The sequence below is a fragment of the Oryzias melastigma genome, linkage group LG5 (genome assembly GCF_002922805.2).
Source record: "Oryzias melastigma strain HK-1 linkage group LG5, ASM292280v2, whole genome shotgun sequence".
Classification (NCBI taxonomy): Eukaryota; Metazoa; Chordata; class Actinopteri; order Beloniformes; family Adrianichthyidae; genus Oryzias; species Oryzias melastigma.
This window is the reverse complement of record NC_050516.1, coordinates 25193321-25220810: the sequence shown is the minus strand read 5'-3', so window position 1 is coordinate 25220810 and position 27490 is coordinate 25193321. Positions and strand designations below refer to the sequence as shown.

The window sequence follows — 27490 nt, the reverse complement described above, 5'->3', positions numbered from 1 at the left end:
TCTAATTCCTGGTCAGCATTTTTTTTTCTGGAAAGACCAGAAATAAACATAAACCTTTATTTCTTATCACTTTTTTGAAGTTTTAAAAAAGAAATCCAAAAAAAGTGGACCCTAACCCACTCCAATCATATTTTTGGAGTCTTTTAATTATGACTATGCAGGTTTTAGTCAAAACCCAAAAGCCTTTGTCGTTTTTTTTAGACATATCTTATGCACAGCAGCACTAGCTTATTAGAAATGCATTTCTGGGTTGTGGGCGGGACTACTAACACAGAGCGACCATCCCCCTCTCCGTCGCTGAGAGCTGTGTTTGCTCTGTTCACGCGCAAGCTAATAGCCTCAAGCTAACATTAGCAAAGCAAAAATAACAACAAAAATATTGGATCAAAGTCGTACAATTTTGAGCAAGAATAGGCTATAATAAGAAAATGAAGTACAGTATTTCTGAGTATTTCTTTGTTCAAATCATTATGAATCAGAAGGACATGAAAAAAAACTCAGAGGTGATTTTTCTTATGAATTCCTGCCACTCTGCAGAAACTATGTCCTAGAAAATTACATACTTTATTTATTATTTGGTTAAAAACTGTATAATCAGAACTAAAACACCACTGGGAATGCTTTTATAACAGATCAATGTGATCAAAAGAAAAATTATCTTAGTTAGCGAAAACTGTTCTTAGTGAGAAAAATGTTTATCTTAAGAAAACAATTCTTGGCAAGACCATTTTTTTACCGCATTGGTAGATTTTTTGGTTATTTAAGTAATTTTCAACCTATTTCTAAAGAGCATGTTTTTGGAGTGTGCAAATAAAAGGACACTGATCAAGCTTGTACGAATCCTGTCAGCTATCCTGTTGTCACGGAGCTGCTGCATTTATAAGAAAAAGGAAAGAAGCTGTCAGCCATGAGATTTCTGATTTATTGTTTGATTACAGTATCTCCATCCTGTTAAAGTATGATTATATTTTTATCCGTCACGTGATTTTTTTTTTTTCTCCCATGGCTCGTCACGCACGATCATTTGCACACGCACAAACACAAATGCACTGATTGAGAGATAAATTTGTGAAAGTTGATTCTCACCCCCAACCCCAAGCACGCAGAATGCAGTTTGAATAAAATTGGAAAGAAATAATGATATCCACAACTGGGGTGTGAGCGCAGGTGTTTGTGGTCTTATGTTCATATTTCACAAAACGGAATATAAATTAGTCCATTTACTGCGGCAGGAATGAACAAGAGACCAAACTGAACTAGTTTCGTGGGAATATTTGTGCTTAAAAGCAGTTTTTCTTTTTTTTTGGTTTGTTTTGTGGTTGGATGGTTTTTAGAAGCGATCAGAAAGGAAGCAAATAGTAAGTGTTCTTTGTTTTTCTTTAGTGATTTTAACCAGCATCGATCCACCTGCCTTCAGACCACGCTGGTGTCTGAACGGGATGGAATCCGCTGAAAAAGTCAGTCACCGATATCACGCCTCCCCCAGGGTGCTTTAAGCTGACAGTTATTGTTGTCTCTCGGCCCCTTGCAGAGACCGAAGTCGATCATGAGTTCACCTGGTCACTCAGGTTGTTAAGAAAGCATTTGAGTTATGCCAAATGTTAGTTAAAAAAATAAAATATTAATATATATATATATATATATATATTTCAAAATATGAGTCTTTTGTTACAGAAAGAGGAGTTTCAGAAAAGCATGACGTAACAACAACTGAACTGATTGTCTTTAACAGCTCACTGAGAAATCTCGAACTTTTTCAAGAAGATCAAGGAAAAAAAGCAGAAGGAGAGAAAAAAAAAGGCAACCGGAGTGATGTCTGAGTTTGCAGCAGCTTTAGTGTCGGCAGGTACATTTGAATATGAACAGCCCCTGACTGAAAGGTTATGACCCGCAAAGATTGGGAACGATTTGAGCGGAGCGTGCAGATGGGAGAAATGTCAGAGTGAGAATGGCAGGAAATATGCTAGTGACAAGGAAAAAGCTGCCCCTGGTTTTCTAGAGCCCAGATGAGTAAAAATAGGGCATTGGGCAAGAAGGCAGGAAACCAGCAGAGCAAGGCCTCTAGTAGGAATTTCTTCTGCGGAGGAGAGATAAGGGATTTAACTCCCTCCTGCCTGGGCCGACCAACTTCTACATGCTATCGCCAATCGCTTATGTAGAGATGGACAGAGGATGACGAGATTGAGGAATCAAATAGGAGATTGGAGAGCTGAGTGAAGCTTGTATTACTCACCATGTGCACTTTTGTACTGTTGTTATTTCATGGGGGGTCAAAACTTGCAATTGAAAACTAAAGATAGAACACACCAATGTTTTTGCAGTATAAGTCGCACTTTTGGGAGAAACTTATTAAACAAAATGCAGCAACAAGAACGGGCATTTTATCTTAATAAAAAATCATAATAATAATTAACGTAATGGATAATATTTGGCTGAATATATGTATATATCCTGTATATATATATATACATCCATATACGTATATGTATATATAAATATACATATATGTATAAGTATGTATATACATATACATATATGTATATATATATACATATATGTTTATATACACATATATATATATATATGCAAATATATATATATATATATATATACGCATATACATATATCCTTGTTTTCTACGATTCACTACCGCATGTCCACCACCTAGGTGCGAAATGTCAAAGTGGTCCAAATCTTGTGAATCTTCTTCCTGGCTTTTTACTTTTGTAGCTCTTGTCCGATATACGAACAACTTGGTATTGCATAATTCCTAGCACAAATCCTATTCACCTGTTTCTTATCCGTGAGCAATTTTCAAACATTTAGCACTTATGTGACGTAAAAAGGGACGCCATCCATACATCACTAAGAAATTAGAGTTCCTGATTGGTCAAAGTTTGACCTGATTTAACTTTCAAAGCGCGCTCAGTATATAGAGTCCAAAAACAGTCTTAAAAGTTTTAAACACCCAAATTACGCATTTTGCGTGTTTACATTGACTTTTCATTGAAAGTGGTTGTTTGGACATGTGTTGCTGAGGGGGTTGAATGTAGCTTAATACTGAGGACCAATCCGAATTGCTTCCCTCTCCCTACCCCAACATTTAATTCTTCAAACGGAGAGTTATGGAAAAATAGTGTCTTTGAATCCAAACGTCCCTTCCGCTCGATGGCGCCACCATTAGTCACTGGTCAGCTAGCGTTAGCTCGGAGCTTCCAGCGCTCGAGTATACATAACAACTGCAGTTTTATAACTTCAAAACAGTCATGGTACAACAAGGAGTCATTACTTACATTTAAATGTAAACTTCTGTGATTCAGAGCACACCTATGTGAAGAAAGGCGCTTCTCCTCCGCGGCTCAGCGCGACGCAGTTAACCTTCGCTACAGAGCGCTTTGGGATTTAAAAAAAGAATTTTGGGCACCATTTCCACTACAAATTCCCCTACAAATGGAGGAGTAGGAAGAAGGGAATAATTCAGCTTCTTCTTCTATGTTAGTGTCAGTTGCAAATGCCGATAAACACACCTACAGTGCCCTCTAGTGGTAGTTAGTGGGAAAATAGCAAACACATGAGCCCTTTTGTCTAAAAATATATATAAGTCACACATGACACAAGCACTTTGTCACAAAAACACACATTTAGGCACAACTCCACACACTAAGAATTAGAGAGCAGCATGTGGGTTAGAGCCTGGAAGTTAAACAATAAGCAGTGGCCTTATCAGGCTGATGGCAGAGCTTCCAGTCTGATTGCTGGAACTATTCGAAAACAAATATGACCTCAACAAGACTCATCTCAGCTGTTTGCTGCCATGAATAAGCAAGTTTTTGTGGAAAGCTGGCAACTTTCTTTCTCACAGCGTTGTGGCATTAGCCTGCTGTGTGCATTAGCCACAACCCCCATGCTCCTTCACTGTCACTTTGTCGCACTGATCACACAGCTTTATTTGATTTGCCCTCAGTTACGTGACATCTCCAACGCAAGATTTATCAGGATTTTTTGGGCTAATCACATTTCCGGGCCCGTGGTGGAGGGGGAGATTGATGGCCCGGAGGAGGGGAGGCAACAAGGTGATTATCATATCATTGATTACAGTCATTTGTACACGCTGAGACAGTTGTTTAACTGGTGGGGCGTTCACTGACAGCTACACAGATGACAATGTGGCCACTTCTTATAAACTGTGGGCGGCACTGGAGTTCCTGATGTACAAGAACAAAGTTAGAGCAAGCCAAGCAGCAACTCAGGAAACCAAAAACACTCACCACCTCAACACTGAGATGACTGATTTCTACAATGATATTTTTGGTATTGCTGAGGACAGTAATTACAGTTTTTACTGCTATTTTTGCCAAATGATTTCCATTTTTCACAAATGGAAAAAGTCTTTTTTTATCCTGGTTTATTAGAAATAGAAAACAAACTGAGAAGAGTAACCTCTGTTATAAAGGTTTAATACCTCTATTGGGAAAAAAGACAATAAGAAATTAAACTTATTTTGAAAAGCTCATCTGGGTGTTTAGTAGGTATGTGTATTGGCAAGAGTCTGGCGATACAATACATATTGTGATACATGTTAAATAATATGATAAATATTGCAATATATTCCAAGGTTATACCAGAACATTCTGTCACTATTATTTTTCACTGAGCCCAGAGCAAAGCAGGACAATTGGCGTTTTTATATAATTCTGGCAGCAATGTGGCACAGAGTTTTGGTTCTTACCCATCCCAAGTAAAACAAAGAAGTACATGTCTCATAACAAAAAAAGCACGAGGCTGACCGAACATTTAACACAAGCTGGTTCTCGTGAGACCTTGTTGTTGTTCTGGTGTGGTGAAAAGCTCCTCAGAGGCTCAGTGTGCTGTGCTGCCATAGTGGTTGGGGGTTTAGGTGGAAAACAAAAGTGAGATGCTGAAGGACGCTCATAAATAACTTGAGAAATATCCTCTTGTCAGCATTTTAAATCGATATAAGCATCACCAAATGAAACATCACGATATATCCCCAAATCGATTTTCCCATACACCCCTGGAGTTTAGTAAAATGGAGCATTAGAGCCACCATTAAAGGAAATGTTGTGAGAACATCTATGAGACAAGAAAGTAACATTTTTGGAAAATAAAGTCATAAAATTATGAGGAAAAAAAGGTCAAAACGGGACTAGAAATATCACGATATATTCCCAAATCGATAGTGTTTAGTACAATGGAGCATGTTACTAGAAATATTGCAATATATGGCCGAATCACACCTCAGGGTTTAGTACAATGGAGCAAAATGATGAGAAAAAAGGTCAAAATGTAACTAGAAATATTGCAATACGCCTAGTGCTTAGTACTATGGAGAATGTTACTAGAAATATCACCAAAATTGATTTTTCCGTACACCCCTAGTGTTTAGTACAATGGAGCATCAGGGCCACCATTAGAGAAAATATTATGAGAACATCTCTGAGACAAAGTAATAAAATGATGACAAGAAAGGTCAAAATGTTACTACAATAAAGTCACAAAATGATTTTAAAAAAAGTTGTGCAATTGTGACATTTTTTTTTAACAGTTTACAAGTCTAAAGTTTTCATAAGTCGTAATTTCTCAAGGTAAAAGTCACTTTTTTTTCAAAAATAAAGCTTAAAATATTTCAACAAAGACAATGGAACTTTATCAGTTTCATTTAGGTTACAAACAATTGAGCGAAATCAGATATACATCAAACTGTTCGAGAGTCTCTCTGTAATGGCTTTACCTATTTTGTAAATGTAAGACTACAACTTTATTTTCATGAAAATACAGCTTTATTTGCTGAAAAACATGGCTTTTTTTTGGTAAAATTATGACTTTTATTCTTATAAAATGTTGACTTTTTTCTAACAATTGTATAATATATATATGTCTATATATATATATTTTCTTCTTCTCCTATAATAATTGTGTAACTCTTCTTGTAAAACGTTGACGATTGTCTCACAATTTTACGTCTTTTCCCATATATCTATCGATTATTTTCCTTTAATGGTGACCTCAATACCTCATTGTGGATTCGGATTTCTGCAGCTCTCGACAGTAGCATCAGGTTAGTTGCTCTAATCCTTTCGTAGAATGGGTTCAAAGATGGTTTGCATAGAAAAGAGCTGGCTTACATAAGTGTCCCTATAAGTGTCCTTGTTGTGTCCAGTTACAGTCATATTGAGGACACATCCTTCCCTCCAGCCATACTTGCTTTGTGAGACAATAACCTAAATACCTGTCAGTCTTTACCGCTTCCTCCTCTCCGGGTGTCTTTGTGGGGCTCCATTTTTGTCATCCTTTTTCAATCCTCGCGTTCACACTCTTCTCTTTTGCTACTTATGCCCCCCCACCCCCTTACCTACACTCTCTCATGGTCACTCTCTTAAGTGATTGCTACATTTCATCTCATGGTAAATCGGCTGTCAGCCCGGTGAGCTATCATTATGCAAATGATGGGCAATTCAATTTCAGTTGGTCGGAGGGGAATTTCTAATTAGGGTGAGGCAAAGCACTCAAGATGGAGAGAAAGATCTAAAGGCAGAGGAGAGACAGCCGCGCTGTAAACGGATAGCCGAGGAGGTAGAAGAGGAGGCCTGGAGAGACGCGGATGCAAGAGACGAGATATATCCATCCACAATATTAACAATTATACTCTTCAGCTGACAATGAGTCTCCGTCCTCTTTTTCTCCTCTTATCCAGTGTATTTGCATTAAATGTGCTGTAGCCTAGAGATCAAATAATTTATGCAATGAAGAAATTCTGTGGAAACTAGAAAAGCATAGAAAAAAAATACAAAGCGTCCTAAAATCCCACTCTAATCATCTTTTGATCTATTTTAAAAGTGTTCCAAGTTGTCTTTTGATTATGGTTATGTTGTTTTTAGCCAAAATGAAAAAAAGCTGTGTCGTTTTAAGGACATAGTTTCTGCAGAGCAGAAGGAGTTCTTAGAAACTCACCTCTGAATTGTGAATGGAGCCATTGTCACATTGTAAGCCCACCCCCATTTCCCATCATCGTTTTATTTACACTCTCTCCCAATAGGAAAATGAGGAATAAGGATCAGAATGGAGTGAAGCAGGGAGATATTGGAGTTTCTACATCACAACTACAAACTTTTTCCAATGCCACTTTTTTTTATCTTGTTCCGAGTCACAACTATTTGAATAAATAAATACTCAGAAATGCAATTTTTAGCTTATTTTTCTTAATATATGCACTTCATCATGAGAAAAATGCTGCAAAAACATGTGAGAACACCAAAAACACAATTTTATTTTGAGTGGGTCTTTAACATCATACTAAAAATATATATTTTATTTACAGAATGACACTTTTATCAAGTGATAAAAGAAAATTATAAATATATATGCCTATAAAATGACTCATCCGCTACTTACACATGCATCATATGTAAAACTGAATCTTGAATCTTTTTTTTTCACAGCTCTGTATGTAATAAGAACATCAGTTTGCAAACATGCAGTGTCATTGTAAAATGAGTGTTCAAATATTCAGTCAGTTGATGCCTGTTGCTGCAAATATGCATCAAATGCTTGAAAAACTCTAAAACCTTGATTTAGCATCAACACAAAAGCAAAAAACACAAGTGTTTCTTTTTCTTATTGTTAGAACTGTAGGCATCATGGGGTTATTAAAGGTCAAAGTGGATACATTTAAATGTAAAGGTCATTCATGCTAAAATACTTGATCAATTTGATTCCAATTCAATAAAATATTAATTTTTTTGTCCAATTTTCCTATACAAACTATACAAAGATGAAGCTTTTGTTCATAAAAATATGAATTGAAAATCGTGGATTTAATGAATCCATATTTTACTTTTGTCGATAAAGACTCTTTTTCAACCATATAAATCAAGCAGAACTGAAAAGATCAAAAGACTTACATTGAGTAAAAAAGAAAAAAACAAAAGATGGATGATTGCTTTTTTTAAAATGAAGATACATTTTTTTCTATTTTTCATTTTTTAAGGAAATTTTGATTTAATCTAGAAACAGAAGATAAGTAAAAACCTTGAGTACCATTATTATTTTTTATTAACATCCATTAGTGCATTGGCACCTCCATACATTTGCAAATGTATGGAGGTGCGCAGCATCAATTAAACGTATCCCACCTTTTATAGGAGGTGTGAGAACAGCAGATGTGTGTGCAGCAGGTTTATTGCTTGCACAACAGATTACATTTTAGAGAAAAACAGTAGTTAAAAGAGCTCAGGTTTGAGTTGGGACTTAACGTAATTAGAAAAATGAAAGTGCAGCTTCTGCAAGCTTGTATATTGCAATTTGCAGGAGATTTTTCTTAAGTTGTTGGCCTGTCAGAGCGGAGCAACGCTGTGCTCTCCCTTTATTTTGATGGAGTATCTTTTTTTTTCTATGCCATGGTTGTAATGAAGCATGGGTTTGTCTGTGTTTTTGTTTGTTCAGCAGCCCAGAGGGACGGCGTGCTTCCTCCAGGGGGTGAGAGAAAAAGGCATTTGGTCAAACTTTTCCATCTTGATGAAATGAATGTGCTAAATCCAGCAGTATGCAAAGGTTTCCCTGAGTTTGGGCATGTCTATGTGCAAACCATTGAGGAACGGATTTGTGTTCGTTTTCTGTTTTGCACCAGTGTGTGCACACATGCAGGTAAGGGGGGGGGGGCATGAATGTGTTAGCGATGAGGCGCGCTCACACAGACACATGCATGTGCACGCACACGTGCACACTCAGAACAGAGGATTCAGCTGAGATCAGCAGCTCACCCTAGGCTGTCAAATATTCTGTCAGCACAACCCAAGAATCACAATTGGACTCTTTGGGAGGCATTAATTCAAAGCACCGTAACAATGCACTCTGAAACCAAATCAACTGCCTGTAGTCAGCAGATCACCTCTCAACTAACTCCACTCCTTTATCTCTCTTTCTCATCTCTTTTTTTGATGCACTGATTTTTTTTTTTTTTTGCAGCAGTATTTTTCTGTGAGCTTTCACTTCTGAGTGCTACATCAAACTGAGCATCAGCGTGTGGAAGTCAAGTATCAAACGTCTTCATTAAGGGCTACAAGATCACATGTTATAAAATTCTGATCCTCCCCTTTGAACTTTACTACCCCCCAAATTTGGAGTCTTGTACCTGAGCGACAGGAGAGAAGCCCAAAGTGCTGGAGTTCATTAGCTTCAAAACGTGTTGTTCCCTTCATTAAACAGGGTTTCTTTGCCTCTTTAGCGCCACTGGACTTCATGTGATCATAGTTCTCCATCTATCATTCTGGATCACATGACTGATTTTATGTGTCCACTCCATCTACATATTTGCATGTCATAATCCCAGCAGATCAGCACTTTCTGAAACACTCAGACCAGCTCAACTGACACTAAGGACTGCACCACTTTGACTCAGGATTAAAATGGAAATACTCACGTTAAGATTGCAGTTTATGGTGTACGAAGTATAAGTCCAAATTCCCTCCCTAACTACTGAAAAACGATATAGTGTGGGACTATCTAGTGCACTGAATTTTGAAAACATCATGCTCAATACTTAATATAACAACAACAAACGCCAAACTTGATGTTATGGATTTCCCAAAGTAAAAACATAATAAATTTGAAAGTTTTATGAAGATTATTCATAAAAAAATGACTGGCGACCTGTCCAGGACGTACCCCGCTTTCTCCAAACAGTAGCCAGGATAGACTCTGGTGACCCCATGTAGGGGGCTATAAAAAAAGAATGTATGGATGGATGGATGGATGGATGGATGGATGGATGGATGGATGGATGGATAGATGGACGAATGGATGGATGGATGTACAAATGGATGAATGGATTGATGGATGGATGGGTGGATGGATGGATAGATGGACAATTGGATGGATGGATGGATGGAGGGAGGGATGGATGGATGGATGGATGGATAGATGGACGAATGGGTGGATGGATGGACAAACAGATGGATGGATAGATGGATAAACGGATGGATGGATGGACGAATGGATGGATGGATAGATGGATGAATGCATGGATGGATGGATGGATGGACAAACAGATAGATGGACAGATGGATGGACGGATGGATAGATGGAGGAATAAACAGACGATCGTATTGAAAGATGGTTGGATGAACGAGCAGACAGATTGACGGACGAATACATGTATGGATGGATGGACGGACCGAGGGATGGATGGATGGACAAATGGATGGTCAGATGGATAGATGAAAGGATGGATGGAAAAATGGATGCATGGACAAATGGATGGAAGGATGAATAAACTAACGTATTGATGGATGGATGGACAAACAGACGGATGGATGGATGGACAGATGGTTGGATGATGAATAGATGGATGGATGAAGTAAAGTTGGTTTAAAACGAGTTTTTTTTTTTTTTTTTTTCCCAGAATAAGCGGAAATGCTTTGCATTGGGTCAGTTTCAGAAAGTGTTGCACAGGCTTCCATCGTGGTGGAAGCGTGTTGACAAACAGTAATACACAAACTAAAAAAATGACTTCTGGAATATCTGAGGCAGACATTATTTTTGTGGCTTTTCCACCATCCTTTGACTTTAAAAAGTTCTCATCCTAACATTGTTTTCCGTGAGAGTTCCATATGTATATGATAGAAAAGTCCCCTCAGCACAGCCCTGTGAAGGAGATCTGGAGGAGTCCCACATTTGGTTTGTTACTCCATTCTCTCCTCGGCAATCCCAATTTGTTAAGGCACCATTCTGTCCAGCTTCTGCTTGTATTAAAGTAATCTTTGCTCTTGCGTGTATGGCTCATGAATAAAAAGAGAAAATCCCCATTTTTTTTTTGTATTAGCTAAAGCTTTTCCCAGCCATCTGCTTTCTGCCTGTACCGCGTTCCCTGTGTCCAGAGCTCAGCTGCTTCTGCTGTCGGTGCCGGTGGTAACATGATGCAATGTTACTCTTTTGTTCTTCAAATGCCTCTATAAAGATTAGCAGGTTTGGGGGGGGAAAAAAAGGACAGAAGTAATGAAATATGAATTCTCTGTTCTGTATGTTTGTAGGGAACGCTCCTAATTAATGCTCTCCATCTTTCTTGTTTCACAAAATGCAAATGGAAAATGTGTGGGAGAAGGTGACGGAAAAAGCAAACAACCACAGGAATAATTGTTCACTGTCTAAAATTATTACTGTCGGGATGTTTATATTTAAAGAGAAAGATTAGGGAAGATTCCTCTCATTTTAACAAGTTGCCCCCTATTTTAAAAAATAGTCTTTTTAATAAAGCATTGATGTAAAAATATACAAGGACCTGTCACCTCATAAGCGAATTTCCCATCATGAAAATGTGCGGCCTTGAAATTGCAAAAACAACAGAATTCTTCTCCTAGCTTCTATATATCGCACCTATTTACAGTGTTTTATTAAAATTCTGCATCACTCTTAGCTCTTCTCGTGATATGTAATGTGGGTCACTTCTTTTTTAGTGCTTCAGCAGGAGCCGGTTCCTGCAGGCTAACGCACAATGTTTATTTCATGGCATACATAAAGGAGATATGATATTACCTTTGCCTCTCCCCTACTCGGGAACCAGGGAGAAAATAGGAAAATGTACAATCTTATTTGAAGAGCAGAAGGATCCACACACATGGAGCTATAAATAGGGAATTGCAGATTTTCCTCCAGCGTGTCTGGTGTATGTATTTTGTCCCAGTGTAAACTGCGATCTGTGTTGACCAATGGAACAGAAACTATTGGAGAAATGTAAACACAAGATGCAGCAGTGAGAGGAAGGGTGGAGACAATGCAGGGGAGCAGAAAACAACCAGCAAGCACAAGCAGACAGGAAGAGCACGGCTGAAATAAAAACTTAAGCCTAATAAACAATCATTTAGCACTGATGGGCACGCTGATGCTTATGTGGAAACACACAAAGTAGCATTTTTACCCTGAACGTCAACAGACAGAATAGTTGTGGTTTTCCATTGACATCTGTGTTGTTTGGTCTTATTTTTCTCACCAGAATGTGTCGTTTAAGAGTCTCCAGGTTCACATTTGGCTACAGCTGAGATGTCTTTGATGAAATTGGCTGTTTTTAACATGTTCTTGTGGCATTTCTTTTTCTGACGATAGAGGATGTATATGAAGAAAAAATTGCAATACAATGAGAAAATGTTGTTTGTGATGTAGAAAATACACTGCATGAGGGGAAAGGGGGCGGGGTTGTTTCACAGCAACAGTCCCGCCCACAACTTGTAATGAGATACTGCAAAATATATGACACAAAAATATCACTACATTTTTTATTTTGGCTAAAAACGGTGTAATCATTATAAAAAGATGGGAATGCTTTGAAAATAGATCAGAAGATGTTTGGAGTGGGACTTTAAAGGGTAACTAAACCCTAAATAAACTTTTTTTTTGGTTGTTGACCTCTATAAATGGAGCTTTGTTGGTAATTGCCAATTTTTTTACAAATTACAATAAACTTGTAAATATAGTCTATTCCGTCAGTGTGGACCCCCCCTACAGGTTGAATCGAGGTATTACATTTGAATTTCGTGATTGGTCAAACCATTAAAGTCCCACGTCATGATCTGCAACTCCAGCAATGAGAACAGTCTTGTTCCCCACCCCTCTGACTGGATATTCAAATGTCAGCTGTGGGTGGAGTCAGCCTCCAACTTCCCCGTTTGGTTACCCTTTAAAGGCCCACTTTTATATATATACTGTTTTTGGTGTTTTTAACATGTTCTTGTGGAATTTTTTGATGATGGAAGTCATATAAAAGGAAAATAAGCTTAAAATTGCATTTCTGAAAAATAAATAAATAAAAGGGAAAAAAACAGTTAGAAAGAGCTTATTTTAGACATAGAAAATACACCAGGCGGGCCACAATTTCCCTGCTAGGAGCTCAAAGCAATATGGAGGGGAAAGGGGGCGGGGTTGCTCCACAGCAACAGTCCCACCCACAACTCAGAGGTGAATTTCTAACGAACTACTGCAGAAAATATGACCCAAATATAACACAACATTTTTGATTTTAGCTAAAAACGGCATAATCATCATAAAAAGATCACTGTGAACACTTTGAAAATAGATCAAAAGATGTTCGGAGTGGGACTTTGAGCCATACATTTTTATCACAATAAGAAATATGCCTGCCTCTGTGAAACCAAATGAATATAGGTTACATTGGTCTTTTTTCCTTTTCATTTCTGCACTAATATCTATTTTTTCTGTGCATGTTTCTCTCTATTTGTAAAGGTTTTGGTTTTGTCAAAAATACTGTACTTTGAAATAAAACATCTCCAAGCTCCACAAATCAGAACCCACAGATGGTAGCAGAGATACTGTAGACAAATTAACATCAAAAGATTGTAGTTAATCCTCCAAGTCCTTGCAGTGAAGAGCTGGTTATGCAAACGTGAGAAGTTTGCTAAAAGTAAAGTGTTGGTCGGATTATTGTGCACGTAAAACCGTTATTTTTTGGTGCAATTTAAAAGACTAAAAATACAGATTTATAGCACGTCTCATGTATCACCACTTGTCAGATTGAGTGACATCACATTCATCGCCACATGTCTAAAGGAAAGTGATTCATCACCGTGCATTATGCAAACTGTTGTTGCACCATGCATCTCTGTTTGTCGTACACCCGAGTTTCCATAAACCACTGAAAAAGGTGATTCATGGTTTGTTATTGACTGTTAAACCAGACCTGATATTGTGTTTTTGCAATATTTCCTCTGCAATTAAAGAATATTCATCTGTTTTAACAATATTTAATAAAGTATGCATGCATTGCTGAGTACAATTCTGGAAGTGTACGTCATTTTGTGTATGTGCACTGAGAACACTATGTCCATGTTTGCCAGAGTTTCTCAGTAAGCCCTGTTGAAGCTTAAAGCATTCTCCTCATTATTGCTCGGCTGTGATGTTTGCTGCCTTTCAGCTAATCTAAGAAGAATGTTGATTTCAGACGCACATGTGTTCCATTAAGGGCAGACTGACGTAAATAATATAACGTGCAGCAGCTAACGTTACAGCAGGTAACTGTAGCCCCACAGCTGTGCCTCTGGATTTACAGTGGCCTCACATGCCAGCATGGAAACAAGCACAAGCTGATGTCGCTGTCCTTCCACAGTAATATTATTGTCGTGATTTAACACGCTGCAGATTTGTGGATAATTAAAAAGCCTGAATGTTTATAGAAATTAAACCCAGAGATTCAGAATTGTTGAATGTTGAGGAAACTGTAAACTCTAAATGTTTGGGCTTTTTTGATAAATGCGTTAAAAAAGGAAAATATGCTTGCAATGTGCATGCAGTTCTTCAATTATTCAGTTTATCTAGTTTCACAGATTTTAAATGCAATTCAAAAAACCCTTCTACTTTCTTTCTTTCTTTTTTTTTAAATATGACTTCACCAATTTCCCACAGTCAAAACCTAATTAATATAAACATTTTGTGCTCTGATGATGAAAACTGATTATTTATTTAAAAAAAAAAGCTTTTTTTTCACATGAAAAATCATTTAAGTGCAATGCATTGTGGTCTATATTTGTCAATCCAATGAGAATTGATGCACACCGGTTTCTCATAGGGGATTCTGGGAGATTTCTAGGGCACTCAGGGACTTCTGCAGCATGACAAATACACTTATTAGTGCACTAAATAGTAAGGAGAGAAGGAATTTGGACTCAATCTGTGACTGAATCACTCTAGCAAAACATTAAGTAAATATTTACATAATATTCTATAACTGGCATGGAGTTTGTTTTCTGCAGAAAACTACAATAAGTCTCAAATTCAACTTTTGATATTTTAGTGTTTGATAGATCTCTCCCTACATCTTTTTGGTTCTATTTTATTCCTCCCGACTGCCAGAGGCGGTGCTTCAAGAAGAGATTGATAGAACCGTATAGTTACATACGTTATTTTTGTCTTATTCATTGCAGGTTGGTTGTGGCTTTTCTTGATGGTCACAACTGCCTGAAATAATTTCATTTGGCTTCATTATTTAGGCTACATTCACAAATACACATTTAATGCACGATGGGGAGGTATCTTCAAGATTTCATGCACAATTTTTTGTAAAATCATTCATGATTAGACTAATATTACGTACTTTTCAACTTTATAGATGATAAAATATTTTGGTATAAAAAATATATTTTCTTAAATCTTTAAAATCGTAAAAAGAAAAAAATGCTCCCTGAACTCAACAACCTTGAATAAGAAATGTTACATTTTATCATTAGACCAGCTTTAATGAGCAAATATAACTCATGTCAAACTAGATAAAGTGTCTAACTTTACATGGTGATTTTGCAAATGTGTTCTCAACATATTTAATCCTTGTGTGGGAAATCTGACTCGTGGACACTCAGGTGTCGCCTGGTTTTGTAATGGTGTCAAAATGTGCCTCTGACCGATGTCACTTGGAGAAAAATCGTCTGATCGGAGTAAAATTAACACTTTTTCTTATAATCTCTTTGAAAACCTGCCAAATTTGCTATAAAACTTGCATGTCAGTCGTGGCTGCATGGCATTTTGGGTAATATGACTGTAGTTTTAACCCATAAGGACCCATCAGAAAAATAACTGAAATGTTTTCTGTGGTCAACTTGATTTGTGGTATTTTCCACACAATTTTATTTTTAAGGAAACATGTATCTGGGTCTTAATTTTACTTTATGATTAAAACCTTGAAACTTTCAGGAACTCTTCAAGTCTTCCTAGTCCTGCTGGGTATCTGTAACACACAAATGTAGTTGAAAGTGTTTTGTTTCTGCAGTTTGACTCCTTTGCTGCTCCATCTCATGATCTGAAGCTGTGCTGAAAGTCTCCGTCACATGACAGAACCTGAACAAAACTGCTTTTCCCTCCTTCTGTTGTTAGAAGCTCCGTGTCCAGATGCCTTTTACTGACTCTCTGGTTCGCAGCCCTGCCTTCTCCTTATTGTGAACCGGTGCGCAGGTCGATGTTTGCTTTTGTTGTCTGCCTGGGGAAGTCCCTCTTCTTCTCAAACAGGCCCTCATAGAGTAACTGACACAAAGTTCAGAGGATGCCAGTCTTTTCCTGATGTGGTGCTGCATCTTCCTGTTGTAGATCGCCCACGTTAGCCAGAAAGTGTGAGTCAGTTATTTATCTTCAAGAATGTGCATTCATTTACCTGCACTGATCAATATTTCTGATTATGAATCACAAGCAAAAACATTAAAAGAAAAAGATCTCCTCCATATCGGCTCTTGTGATCTGAACGAGAGTGTGGGTGTGCAGGATTATATAAAAAAATGACAGGTTAGAGAGAGCATGATGTCAAGTCAAGATGGCAAATGGCTTGGAGCATCTGCTTTGGCAGAAATATCAGAGAAGCCCAGAGCCAGCTCAAAGATAAGAGGTGACAATGGTGGGAACCACCAACGTGACGACTGAAAACCTAAAGCAAGGAGTCAGAGAACAAGTGTTAGCAGACAAAGCTTTTTGCACTTGCAAGCTGTTCCAAGCCAGCAAGGAAATGTGAGGAGTTTGGCTGTTGCCGTTCTGAGTGCCAGTGCTCCTAATGAGTCTGTCAGGCCCAGTTAGCAAAGCCAGACCTGCTTGTGTCCCTTCCAGGCCGCAGACAGCTGTTATTAGCCCTGTAATGGCATGCCACAGGGCCAGATTAGCCTGGCATGCTGGAGAAATATCAAACATTCACTTACTGTGGCTCCTCCAAGCGGCTTTTCCATGAGGCATTCATTTAGCTGTGATTCTTGCAAGCTATCTAACAAGCCTCACAAGAAAAGAAGGGGGAAAAAAGTCACATGTGAAATTCCGTTTGTGTGCAGCGATAGCCTCACTGCAGGGCCAGGAGAATGAAAAGGAACTGTATCAGACCTTTTACTTGTTTGTTATCTGCAGAAAAAAATGTTTAACAGTTAGTTTTGTTTGTATTTAAGACGCTTTACAGCTGAGGCAGCGGTGCATTGTCTTTGATAATGCTGTGTCATGCTTAGTCATGCAATCTCAGTTTATAATGAGTTCAGGAAGTCAGAACCCCACACAAGAAATATCCTCACTGCTGTAAACGCACGTGCAGAGGCGGATTTACCATTAGGCAAAGGTGGGCGACTCCCACCACACTTTTGGGGCCCCGAGCTGAAGACTATAATTCTAAAATAAAATAATAAAATAATTTTAATGGCCATTTTTTTTTTAAATCTGTCATTAAAATGGCATACACTGTAAAAAGTGAAATATTCAGATTTAAAATTATTAATTTTCATCAAATTAAAATATTGAGTTACTTTGATACAATTAATATTTTTAAATGTAACAAATTACAACACTTTGTTATTTGATTCAATGTTTCATTTTTTACAGTGTAGGATTGCTCATGTGAGAGGTTTTCATCCTCCCCCGTCAATCTGCAGCAATGGAATATTCCATCAACAGCAAGCTAGCTCGTAGAGAAAGACTCTTCCAAGAGTTTCAAAAGAAAAAAGTGGTCATCAAGCAGCAGTGGAAAAAAGGAAAAAGCAAAAAAAAAGCACAAAATCTGTTACAATGGTTCCAAAGGTACAGGAAGAAAAACAAAACAGAAAAAAGGGAACTTAAAAAGAAAGTCAAGAATGAGAAAAGAGACAGAAAAAAGAATGGTTATTTTATCAAAATATATATTCATTTTTTGATATTTTGCAAGTATTTTTGGGTCTTTGTTGTGGCTTCTTTAGTAAAACCAGACAAATTAAAGACATTACAAACATTACAGACCTTTTACCCCAGTTATGGATTTAAAAAAATGAGCAGATTAATGCAACCACTGCAGAGGGCCCCATCTCATTATTCGCCCGGGCCCCTAAATTGCTAAGTCCGGCACTGCAGGTGCAGTGTTCTAACCTATAATAAAAGCTTTCTCATGAGAAAGCAAAACACTAATGTGAGAATAACAGCATATGAAGGTGTCACCGGTGTGCAGGGTGGGGCTCTAAGTCAAGAAGGAAGAGATAAATTGCAATGATGAAGGTGAGATTTGAGGTGAATCCTGGGAGGTGGTCATGATGTGGCTATCATCATCTCCTTCTCTGGCAAGGACCACCTTCTGACAATCCAGGACTTTTTGCAGCCGTTTATTAAGCTCTCACTTGTTGCAAGCTGCAAACCACAAGTGTAAAAAGACAGGCCTTAAGAACAGCCTCCACTTGATTTAGCATCTCAGTGAGGTGCAGAAACATGCGGTTAGTGGAGTTGAAGAGTGCAAAGGAAGTCTAGCTATGGAGCTGTGAATGTAGCCAAACATTGTGCGTCACCGAGACAACACAGCTACCAGTTTGCATGACTGGTGACGCTAAACGGGAACCAACTGAGATGGCTCTTCCTCCTGACTTGCATGCTTTATCTGCAACTGTGACTGCATGCGGCGTGCAACAGTAAGAAAACAGACTTGAAATGTTTCTCTTTCTGCCTCTCCAGACCAGATACGGCACCGCGGATCGAGGGGTAAGGCTCTACAGTTCCCTGCCTATGCGCCCAAACCCCGACGGCAAGAGACTGCCCTCTACTGGAGTAAGACTTGTCTCTCGTAGCCTCCCCCTCCTCACCCCCCATTGATCTCATCCACCTCCACATTCAAAGTTTGCTGTGTACCTCTAAGGCAGGAGTGGGCAAACTTTTCCACACTACAGAACAGGAGCAGTGAAGTGTTTTGGTTATCCACTTCATTAGGAAAAAAATTAAATCTGGCCAAAAACATGCTTTAATTTTGAAAGGAAATTAATATTTTAAAATAGTTTTTATTTCAAAACTGTTACTTTGGTTCTCATTTTAGTGCCAGTTGCACCAAAGGGTTAATGTTCCTCAAGAAAAAAATGCAAATTTAGAGAAATGCTGCATTCAAGTGGCGTTGGAATAACTGGAAAAATGACCATCCCACTTGGAAAACACAATGAACGCCACAAAAGCAAAACATTTTCCAACACCAAATGAATGTATTAGTAGTGCATCATCTCACATCAGAATTAAGATTAAACATTAAAACATAATTTATTCCAGTGTGTCAGGCCTGATTAATGATTTAACAGGCCACCAAGGGCCGTAGTTTGTCCATCCTTACTCTAAGGCGAACTGCATTAATCCAGGTAGGCTACAAACAAACAAAACGACGCCTCTGGCACAGTTATGCATTGAAAAAGTGAGTGGGAATTGTATTTTTTTTTAATAAAAAAACGTATATTTACTCATTGCTCAATATTGCAAATCCATCTTTGAATGTACAATGAGGTCAATGAAAGTTGGTACCATCAAACCAACTTTGTAAAAACCTTAGCACTAGCTTTTCTTCTTCTTTTTTGTTGGTTTTATAGTTCATATTTATGGCAAAACTGCAGCCTTTGGACATGACATTTTTTCCCTGAGTCTTTATAATTTGTTTTTGCAAGGTTACATGAAAAAATGCTCCTAAAGTTGCAGCACTTTGACTTTGACAAAGTATGAGAGAAGTCAGTCGGCGTGTTTGTGAAACCTTCCCTTTTTTTCTTAAATTAAAAAAAAATCTTTGAGCTTTGTGAAAATCATAATTAGAATCTAGTGTGCCTTGCTCTTATGCATTTATGGAACAAAAGGGAGAAAATGAAAGAACAATAGAGCAAAAAGAGAGAATTTAATTTCCTCCTTTTTCATGTTTCACTCTGTTCAAGTTCTTTTTGAATTATCTCCTCACTGCTCCGGGGCTCATTGAAAGGAGGGGCGGTGGAGTAAAGGGAGACTCAGGGAAAGTAAAAGCAGTGTAATATTGTTGGTACGCACCTTTTTTTTTTTTTAATTACAGCAGAGATTGTATTGATGTCTCTAGCCCCGTGTCCTAAATCATTTATCAAGGGGGAGAGTGCTAACAAAGCATTTCTAAGAAAGCCATCCTCTCCTGGGGCCTGGAATCATATGTTATCTAAAGTGAATATTGTTAATGCTTTTTAGTGGAGAGACCCACTTACAAATCATGCCATTGAGTTCCTTGTCACGCCATGTATAACCTAGTAAAGATATATATTGGCTCTCCTTTGATTTAGCCAAACACAAATTAAAACTCTGCATCTAAATCTGTTGGAGCTGAAATGGAGTTATGGATCAACATGCGTGTATGGCAGCAAACATGTCCTAAAAGACTTACGCCAATGAAAATCATGTTTTTAGTCTTTTAACATGTTCTTGTAGAATTTTTATCACAATGGAGGACATATATAGAATAATCTAAGATTAAAACTGCGTTTCTGAGTATTTCTATTCGAATCGTGATGGATCAGGAGCAGATGAAACCCTAGAAAAGATGGCGGCTGACAATCATAAGCCAAAAGGAAGTCCAAGACCGGAACATCACCACCCCCCACCCCTCGCAGCCCATTTTGGTTGAAAAAGATTAATTTAACCAGCGACCCCAACAGATCTGTTTTTTTGTTTGTTTTTTTAAGCATTTTACATTTTAAACCTTTGGCCTTTCATAAAAGCAATTTTATATCGGTGCAAAGCCGCTTTTTTCCACGACAGATTCCCGTTGGTCCCGTAAAGCACATGTGTCAAAGTCAAGGCCCAGGGGCCTTCTGGGTAATTATACCCGGTCCTCCAGATCATTTTATTTTATTGTTATTAATGGCCCGATGTTATCTAGCACTTATTTCTAACTTGTATAATTTTAGCAAAATATATTTTTATTGAGTAAAATATTGAAAGTGATTTAAGGTTTAAGTCGATTTATTCTGGAATAATATTCCTGCCGGGCTGCACGGTGGCGCAGTGGTTAGCGCTCTTGCCTCACAGCGAGAAGGCCCCGGTTCGACTCCCGGCTGGGACCTTTCTGTGTGGAGTTTGCATGTTCTCCCCGTGCATGCGTGGGTTTTCACCGGGGACTCCGGCTTCCTCCCACCATCCAAAGACATGCCTCATAGGTTAATTGGTGACTCTAAATTGCCCCTAGGTGTGCATGTGAGAGTGAATGGGTGTGATTGTGGCCCTGCAACAGACTGGCGACCTGTCCAGGGTGTACCCTGCCTTCGCCCTTCAGTAGCCGGGATAGGCTCCGGCGCCCCGCGACCCTGAAAGGGAAGAAGCGGACAAGAAAATGGATGGATGGATAATATTCCTGCCTGTTTTTATTCAGATTTATTAAAAAAAAAATAAATGAGTTTGAATGAGTTTGACACCCCTGTCTTTAAGGGTTGAAGCTAATGCGGTCAAACATAAACTAAAGCTCCAAAGTAAAAGTCTTAACAGTTTTACAAATCTTGTTAAGATTCTTTTATAAAGCGTTTACTCTCTTTTGACAAATTTTAAGTTAAGTCTGAACTCTAAAAAAAGTTTTAATAAAAGTGGCTACAACTCTGCAGAATTTCCTTTTCCAGCTGATGATGTTCAGTCACCATCTTTTCTACCAGGTCCTCTTGCCTTGCTCCGCTCTAAATCTGAACCATCCACTAACAGACAAATAGATTCATGTACATCTTCATTTTCCTCATCTGAGCTAACATCTGACTATAAAGCTTGATAACTCTGATATTGCTCAATGTTTTTTATTTTTTTATTTTTATGTTATGCTAATGTTAGCTTGGGCTTGTGAGATGCTATTAGCTAGCTAGCAGGAGAGAGTGTAAACAAAGGAATGCTGGGAACTAAAAACAGAATCAAATTTCTGCATAAAAATGTGTTTTTTATGTTAGCTAAAAGCTGAATAAGCATAAACAAAAGACCACTGGGAACAATTGTACAATGGAAAAAATATAGTTGGAGTGGGACTTAAAATTTTGTTTTTTATTTCCAGCAACAGCTTGAAGATTTAATCTTTTTTGGATCTTTTGTATTTGCGAAGACAATATGTGCTATTTTTGCCTCCTCCCTGCCGAGCGCCTCTTGTGTCATTTCCTTAAGTCGGCTATTACCTGACTTGGGAGTCAGTACAGTAGCAGAGTGCAGCTACAGTCTGCGCTGAGGGGGGGTATAAACCACTTAACATGCAGGAGGAAACCAAACGTTTTTCCATCGCACTTATCAGGTGCAGCAGCAAGTGTCAAGGTGCACAAACCATCCCCCACAACACACACACACACACACACATTCTCCCTCCTTCCTTCCCTACACACCCCTTTTATTTTCCCCTGATTACTATCTTTGCCCCCCCCCTCACCGCACTCAGTTCAGTTAAAAGTGGGCTTGGCACTTCCGCAGCCCCCCCCATCATCACTACTTCTCTTTGTCAAACTAACTTCTAACTCCTGCTTTTCACCTCTGTGTTTCCTGTCAAGGTGGGCTGCCCACCTCCACCTCACCTCACCGCCAACCGGCTCTGCCCCCGCAACCCTTTCTTTTTTTTTTTTTTTTCTTTCAACATCCATAATGGTTTGAACTGCCTGCGGCTCGTTTTCTGAAGTATTTGGTGCAGGGAGCGTCAGCCGCACACTCCACACACACACATCTCGTCGTTGCAGCACGTTTGCTGTCGGAGGGACTCTTCTGCTTCATTAGTGACTTCAAATGCAAGAGTTTGACCCAAATAAAATAAAAATAAAAAAGCCTGCTCGAATGCAACAGATATGGGAGTTCACCTAAAGACAGGACACCAGAAAAGGAACGTTAAAACTTTCTTAACTTTAAATGAAAGTTTGAACTTTCACTTTCTGAGGGGTTCAAAACGCCATTAATGTATCCACATCCTGATTGCATCTCCACACATTGTCATAGCAAAATGCATTTGCCTGTGGGCCACTCACCACAGAACAGTGGCTGTAAACATGGTTTGCTAGGTTCCCTTTTGTTCTTTGTCCTTGTAGTTTTTGGAAAAGCATGCCACAGAAAAAGGCTGCATGGTGGTATGGTGGTTAGCACCGTTGCCTCACAACAAAACATCAACTCTCACTCAGAGCTTTTGTTGCAGTTAGGCATGTTCTCCTTGTGCTTGTGGAGGATTTTCTGGGCCCTTTACCGTCTTTCAGCTTAACAACATGCATGTCAGGGTGATTTGAAATCAACCTTGGAGATCAGGGCATTTACTTTTCTTTTGACCCCTTCATTAAATCAGAGGCTGTGGAGGGTAGGTCAGTGAAATGGGGTTGAAACAAACCAGGATTTAAAATAAACTAGAGTGAATACTATTTATTTTTTGCATTTTATGCCTCATAACATTATGATTTTTATATCGTAAAATATTGTTTTCATTTTTTTTCAACTAACTCTTTGACTTACCATAAATCTTCAGCCTTCTACCCGATCAATGTGAACCAGCTGATTTTGACATAGAGAAAAGCTGCTTTTTATAGCAGTTTTGCACCGATATGTAACACATTTGTGTTAACGGTTGAAGAGTTGCAGTACTTGAAAGAATGTCAACACTAAAGGTAAAGCTAAATTGTTAAATGGTTAAAAAAAAGGTCATGATGGGACTATAAGCTTTTTTTTAAGATGGAATTTGAAAACATTTTGGGCTTAAGGAAAGTTAAAATAAAAGCATAAAAACTTAATACTGGCACTGAAAAGAGAATCCAAGCCTGCTCCGATCTGAGCCTGCTTGCATAAAATGTTCAGAAATGTTCTCAAAGTTTTGTCACTCCTGCTATACAGAAATGCTGCTATGTGTTTTTGTTTTTGGAATGCAGACAATATATTTTTCCCCTCCTTCCAAATGCCTGGATTGCAGTTCTCCTTGTGTCGATGTTCTGCACGTCCATGTTTCATCACGTGTTTTTGTTTCAGTGATACCTTCCGTTTAAACCCTTTCTGTCTCTGATGCTTCAACATGTGCTGTAAAACGTCTTTTGAATAAGTCCTGAAGCAGGCCTTGTTTTGGTTCTCCTGGACTGTCGTCTTCTTTTGACTTGTTCGCCTGACATCAGGACCTACTGTCCTCACTAACAGAAGAGAGTTAAACTCCTGGCAGGAATTTGTGTTGTTTCAGCAACCTGTGTGTCCTTGTGGGTGCATACAACCAGGTACATATACAACAATACCTTAGAGAACCACTCCGACCAGCTTTTTGTCTATTGCAAAAGTATTCCTAGTGGTCTTTTAATTATGATTATGCCGTTGTTTTCTCTGACATATCAGTAATTCAACTCTAAATTGTGGGTGGGATTGTTGGTGTAGAGCAAGGGTGTCCAAAGTTAGTCCTTGAGGGCCTACATGTGTCCTACATGTTATCCAACCATTGAAGCTCCTTCTTGGCCAAAAACACCTGATCCAGGTAATCAGCAGCAGATAAGGCAGAGTTTCTGGAAAACCAGCAGGAGGGCCAAAGTCAGTCCTCGAGGCTGCTGGTGGTTCTCCGAAAAAATCCTGCCTTATCTCCTGCTGATTACCTGGATCAGGTGTTTTTGGCCAATAAGGAGCTTCAATGGTGGGTTGGTTGGAAAACATGTGGGACACATGTAGGCCCTAGAGGACAGACTTTGGACACCGCTGATCTAGTATTATACAAGTGAATGCATCCGAATGGAGTGCAGCAGTGAACTTGTGGCCTGCCCATATATCTTCTATGTCACAACCACAAGCTATTTCTCCAATTTCCACAATGACTTGAATAAAGATAAACAAAGAAATGCAATTTTAAGCTTAATTTACTTCATCGTAGTCCTCCATTTTGAGGAAACTCCCATAAGAACATACTAAAACAGCAAATAACATCATTTTCATTGGAATGAGTCTTTGAACAATGGACTCATAGCATGAAAAATGTTAGCATCTTCTTATTTTGTATTATTTAAATTGACCTTGGCTATGACGTGGACCAACGCTATCAATGAACATATTGTGAAATACTCTATTCAGGATTCTCTGTACTTAAATGCTATTTTAACTCTTTAACATTAAAATGTAGGGGTGTTGCGGATCACGGATTATCCGTGGTCCGTACGGATCAGAAGCCACGGTTCGGGACACGGTTCGGACACGTGTGTACCGCGGACCACTCCGACCCCCACCCCCAGCGAGCGCACACACCTTGGGCTCTCATAATTTTAATCATTGTCCGTTCACATCAATGAAATTCTGTCAAATTCCTGTAAATCCTCTTTGTTTTGACCAGCGCTGAAGTAACAGCTTCACGGTTATTTCTTAAAGTCTGTTCCTGAATCTCCCGCTGCGTGTGGGCGGAGCTTTCAGAGTTTTTCCTGCATAGAGAATTTGGTGTCGGCCGCCACCAGCTCCTGGAAAAGGGGGGATGTGGCTGATTCTAGGAGCCCAGACTGAGAGAGAGTCCACGGAGACCCGAATGATGACAAAATGATACAACAGAAAAAATAATTTCAGTAAACCAATAACCAATATATAATCGCAAATATTTTGATTTTAATGTCAAGGTAACAATAATTATATATTTTGTTTTGGAAACATCGTCTGTGGACCCCCCTTCCTCTTAATTGAAAATGGTTCGGTCCGACTGGACTATTCTTCCACAGCTGTTTGTTACCGTCAGACCCACAGAGTTTAAGGGAGAGAAGACACGCTTTAAAATCAGGAGTTTAAACACCTGATTTAGAGGAGAACCTCCGTGAAAAAAGAAAAAAGGAGACAGTCTGTCTATTGCCGCGCGGAAAGGAGAGAGTGCTCGTAAACGGACAAGGGGGCGGGGCCATGAATTTGAGGGTTTCTTCTGAAGCTTTTGTATGGAGCTTCAAACTAGAATAATTTGTTGTTTTATTGTGTATCAAAATTAGGCTTGTTAGTTACATTTCTGTTTTATAATGAGGTGATCTATAGTAAAATATGTAAATTGAAAGAATGTTCAATAAAGTTACATAATAATAATAATAAAATAAACTTGTTAAGGTATACAAATCTGAAGTCCCCACGAGACACCACCACCTTATTTTAAGCCAGGAAAAACCCTGCAGCTTCCGTCACAAACTTTACTCAACTTGACGCGGATGGATAGATATCAGGTTTATTTAATGTTAAGACCTGAATAAAAGCATCAGTACACGTTTCAATTTCTGGATTCAAAGAATACATCCGTAATGGACATGATTTTATGGCAAGCCAAAAAGATCACCAGGAAAAGCGGGTGCAACAGTGCCACGTTTTACAGATAATTATTATTATTTTAAATATTTAAATGTCCCCATTTGGCGAGTGGGATCAGAACATTTGTATTTCAAGTGAACACCAGATAGATTTGGTATTTTCAAAACTATTTTTAAGCATTCTTTTCTCTGTTTTTGTAGATTTGTATGTATTCAGAAACTACAAGTTTTAGCATTTTGCTTGTGTTCAAACTTTAAAGATTTTTTGTTTTAATAAATAGGCCTCAGTGAGCAAAAGTTTTGAACTTTTGTGTAAGGGAAGTACTTTATATTCATTTTGAATATATGATTTGAAACGTTTCCAAAAATTAATTTAGCTTTCATGTTGTTGTTGTTGTTGGTGGTGTTTTTTTTGTGTTTTTTTTTTTTACTTTTTACTGATCCGAAAAGTGATCCGAACCGTGACCCTAAAACCGTGACACGATCCGAACCGTGAGTTTTGTGATCCGCAACACCCCTATTAAAATGATGCTGATAACATCTAAATAGCACACGCTATTTGATCTACCGTAAACTTTCAACCAACTTTGCAACATAATCTGCTCATTTACATTGATTGCGTTACTTCGGTTCTGTAAAGTGTTGCATATCAGTGTAAAGCTACTTTTTTCCACCTCAGAATCCTCTAGAATTAAAGGCTGAAAAATTATTGTAGTCCAAAGAATGTAAAGCTCCAGTGTTAAAGGGTTAATGCAGACAAACATAAAGTAGCATATTGGTATTGTTGTTTACAGTGACGTTTGGGGAATAAAAAGCTACTGATGGGAGTTTTGGTTCAGGTTGGACTCTTTGTAGAGAGGCCCGAATGTTCTAGCTGCTGTTGTTGTTGTTGTTGCTACGCTGTTGACTGAGCTACAGAGGGTGAAGGATCAGAATCTGCTGTAATGCAAAGATGACAGGACCGTCTCAGTCAGGACTGACTTCTGCATCTCTCACTCTTTGTCTCTCTGTTCCTTTATTTTTTTTTTCTTCTCCCTCCAAGCTGATTTGGAGCCTTGCATAGTCAATTATATAGGGAGTGGGAGATGGAGTGGGGGCTTGGGCTTCCATATTTTGGTGTGATATTAATATTGCATGAGCACTATTCTGTAGCGAATATCTAAGAGACTGCCTATTAAGGCAGCAGCAGGAGAAGAATGTGACAGACACATGCACAAACGCACACACATCACACTGCACACTGAAAGCAAAAGAAGCTGGGGAGAATCAGTCGGGATCAGGCGCAGGTTGTCGTAATTAGTGTTTTTCTGATTTATTTTGGTGGAATAATAAAAATGACTCATTTTCCTGTTTAATATGTCATGTTTGTTTGTCTTGACATGGCTCACATCACACTCTGTAGTGAGTGCATTTGATGTTAGTGAGAACTGAGGGATGCTCCATTGTAATTGTGCGAGGAATGGAATATATTAGGCAATGCACTGACATAAAATAAAAACAGGAAAACGAGTTCCTGCTTTACC

At 38.6% G+C, this 27490-nt stretch overlaps 1 protein-coding gene across 1 annotated transcript in view; it reads left to right on the top strand.

Annotated features, from left to right (window-relative positions):
* The window catches only part of tox2 (TOX high mobility group box family member 2), a 117965-nt gene that overhangs the window by 17579 nt on the left and 72896 nt on the right, over positions 1–27490 (top strand). The window contains exon 2 of the mRNA XM_024270707.2: positions 18445–18537. Within this exon, the coding sequence (XP_024126475.1) occupies positions 18445–18537 (93 nt within the window). The remainder of the gene's footprint in view (positions 1–18444; positions 18538–27490) is intronic.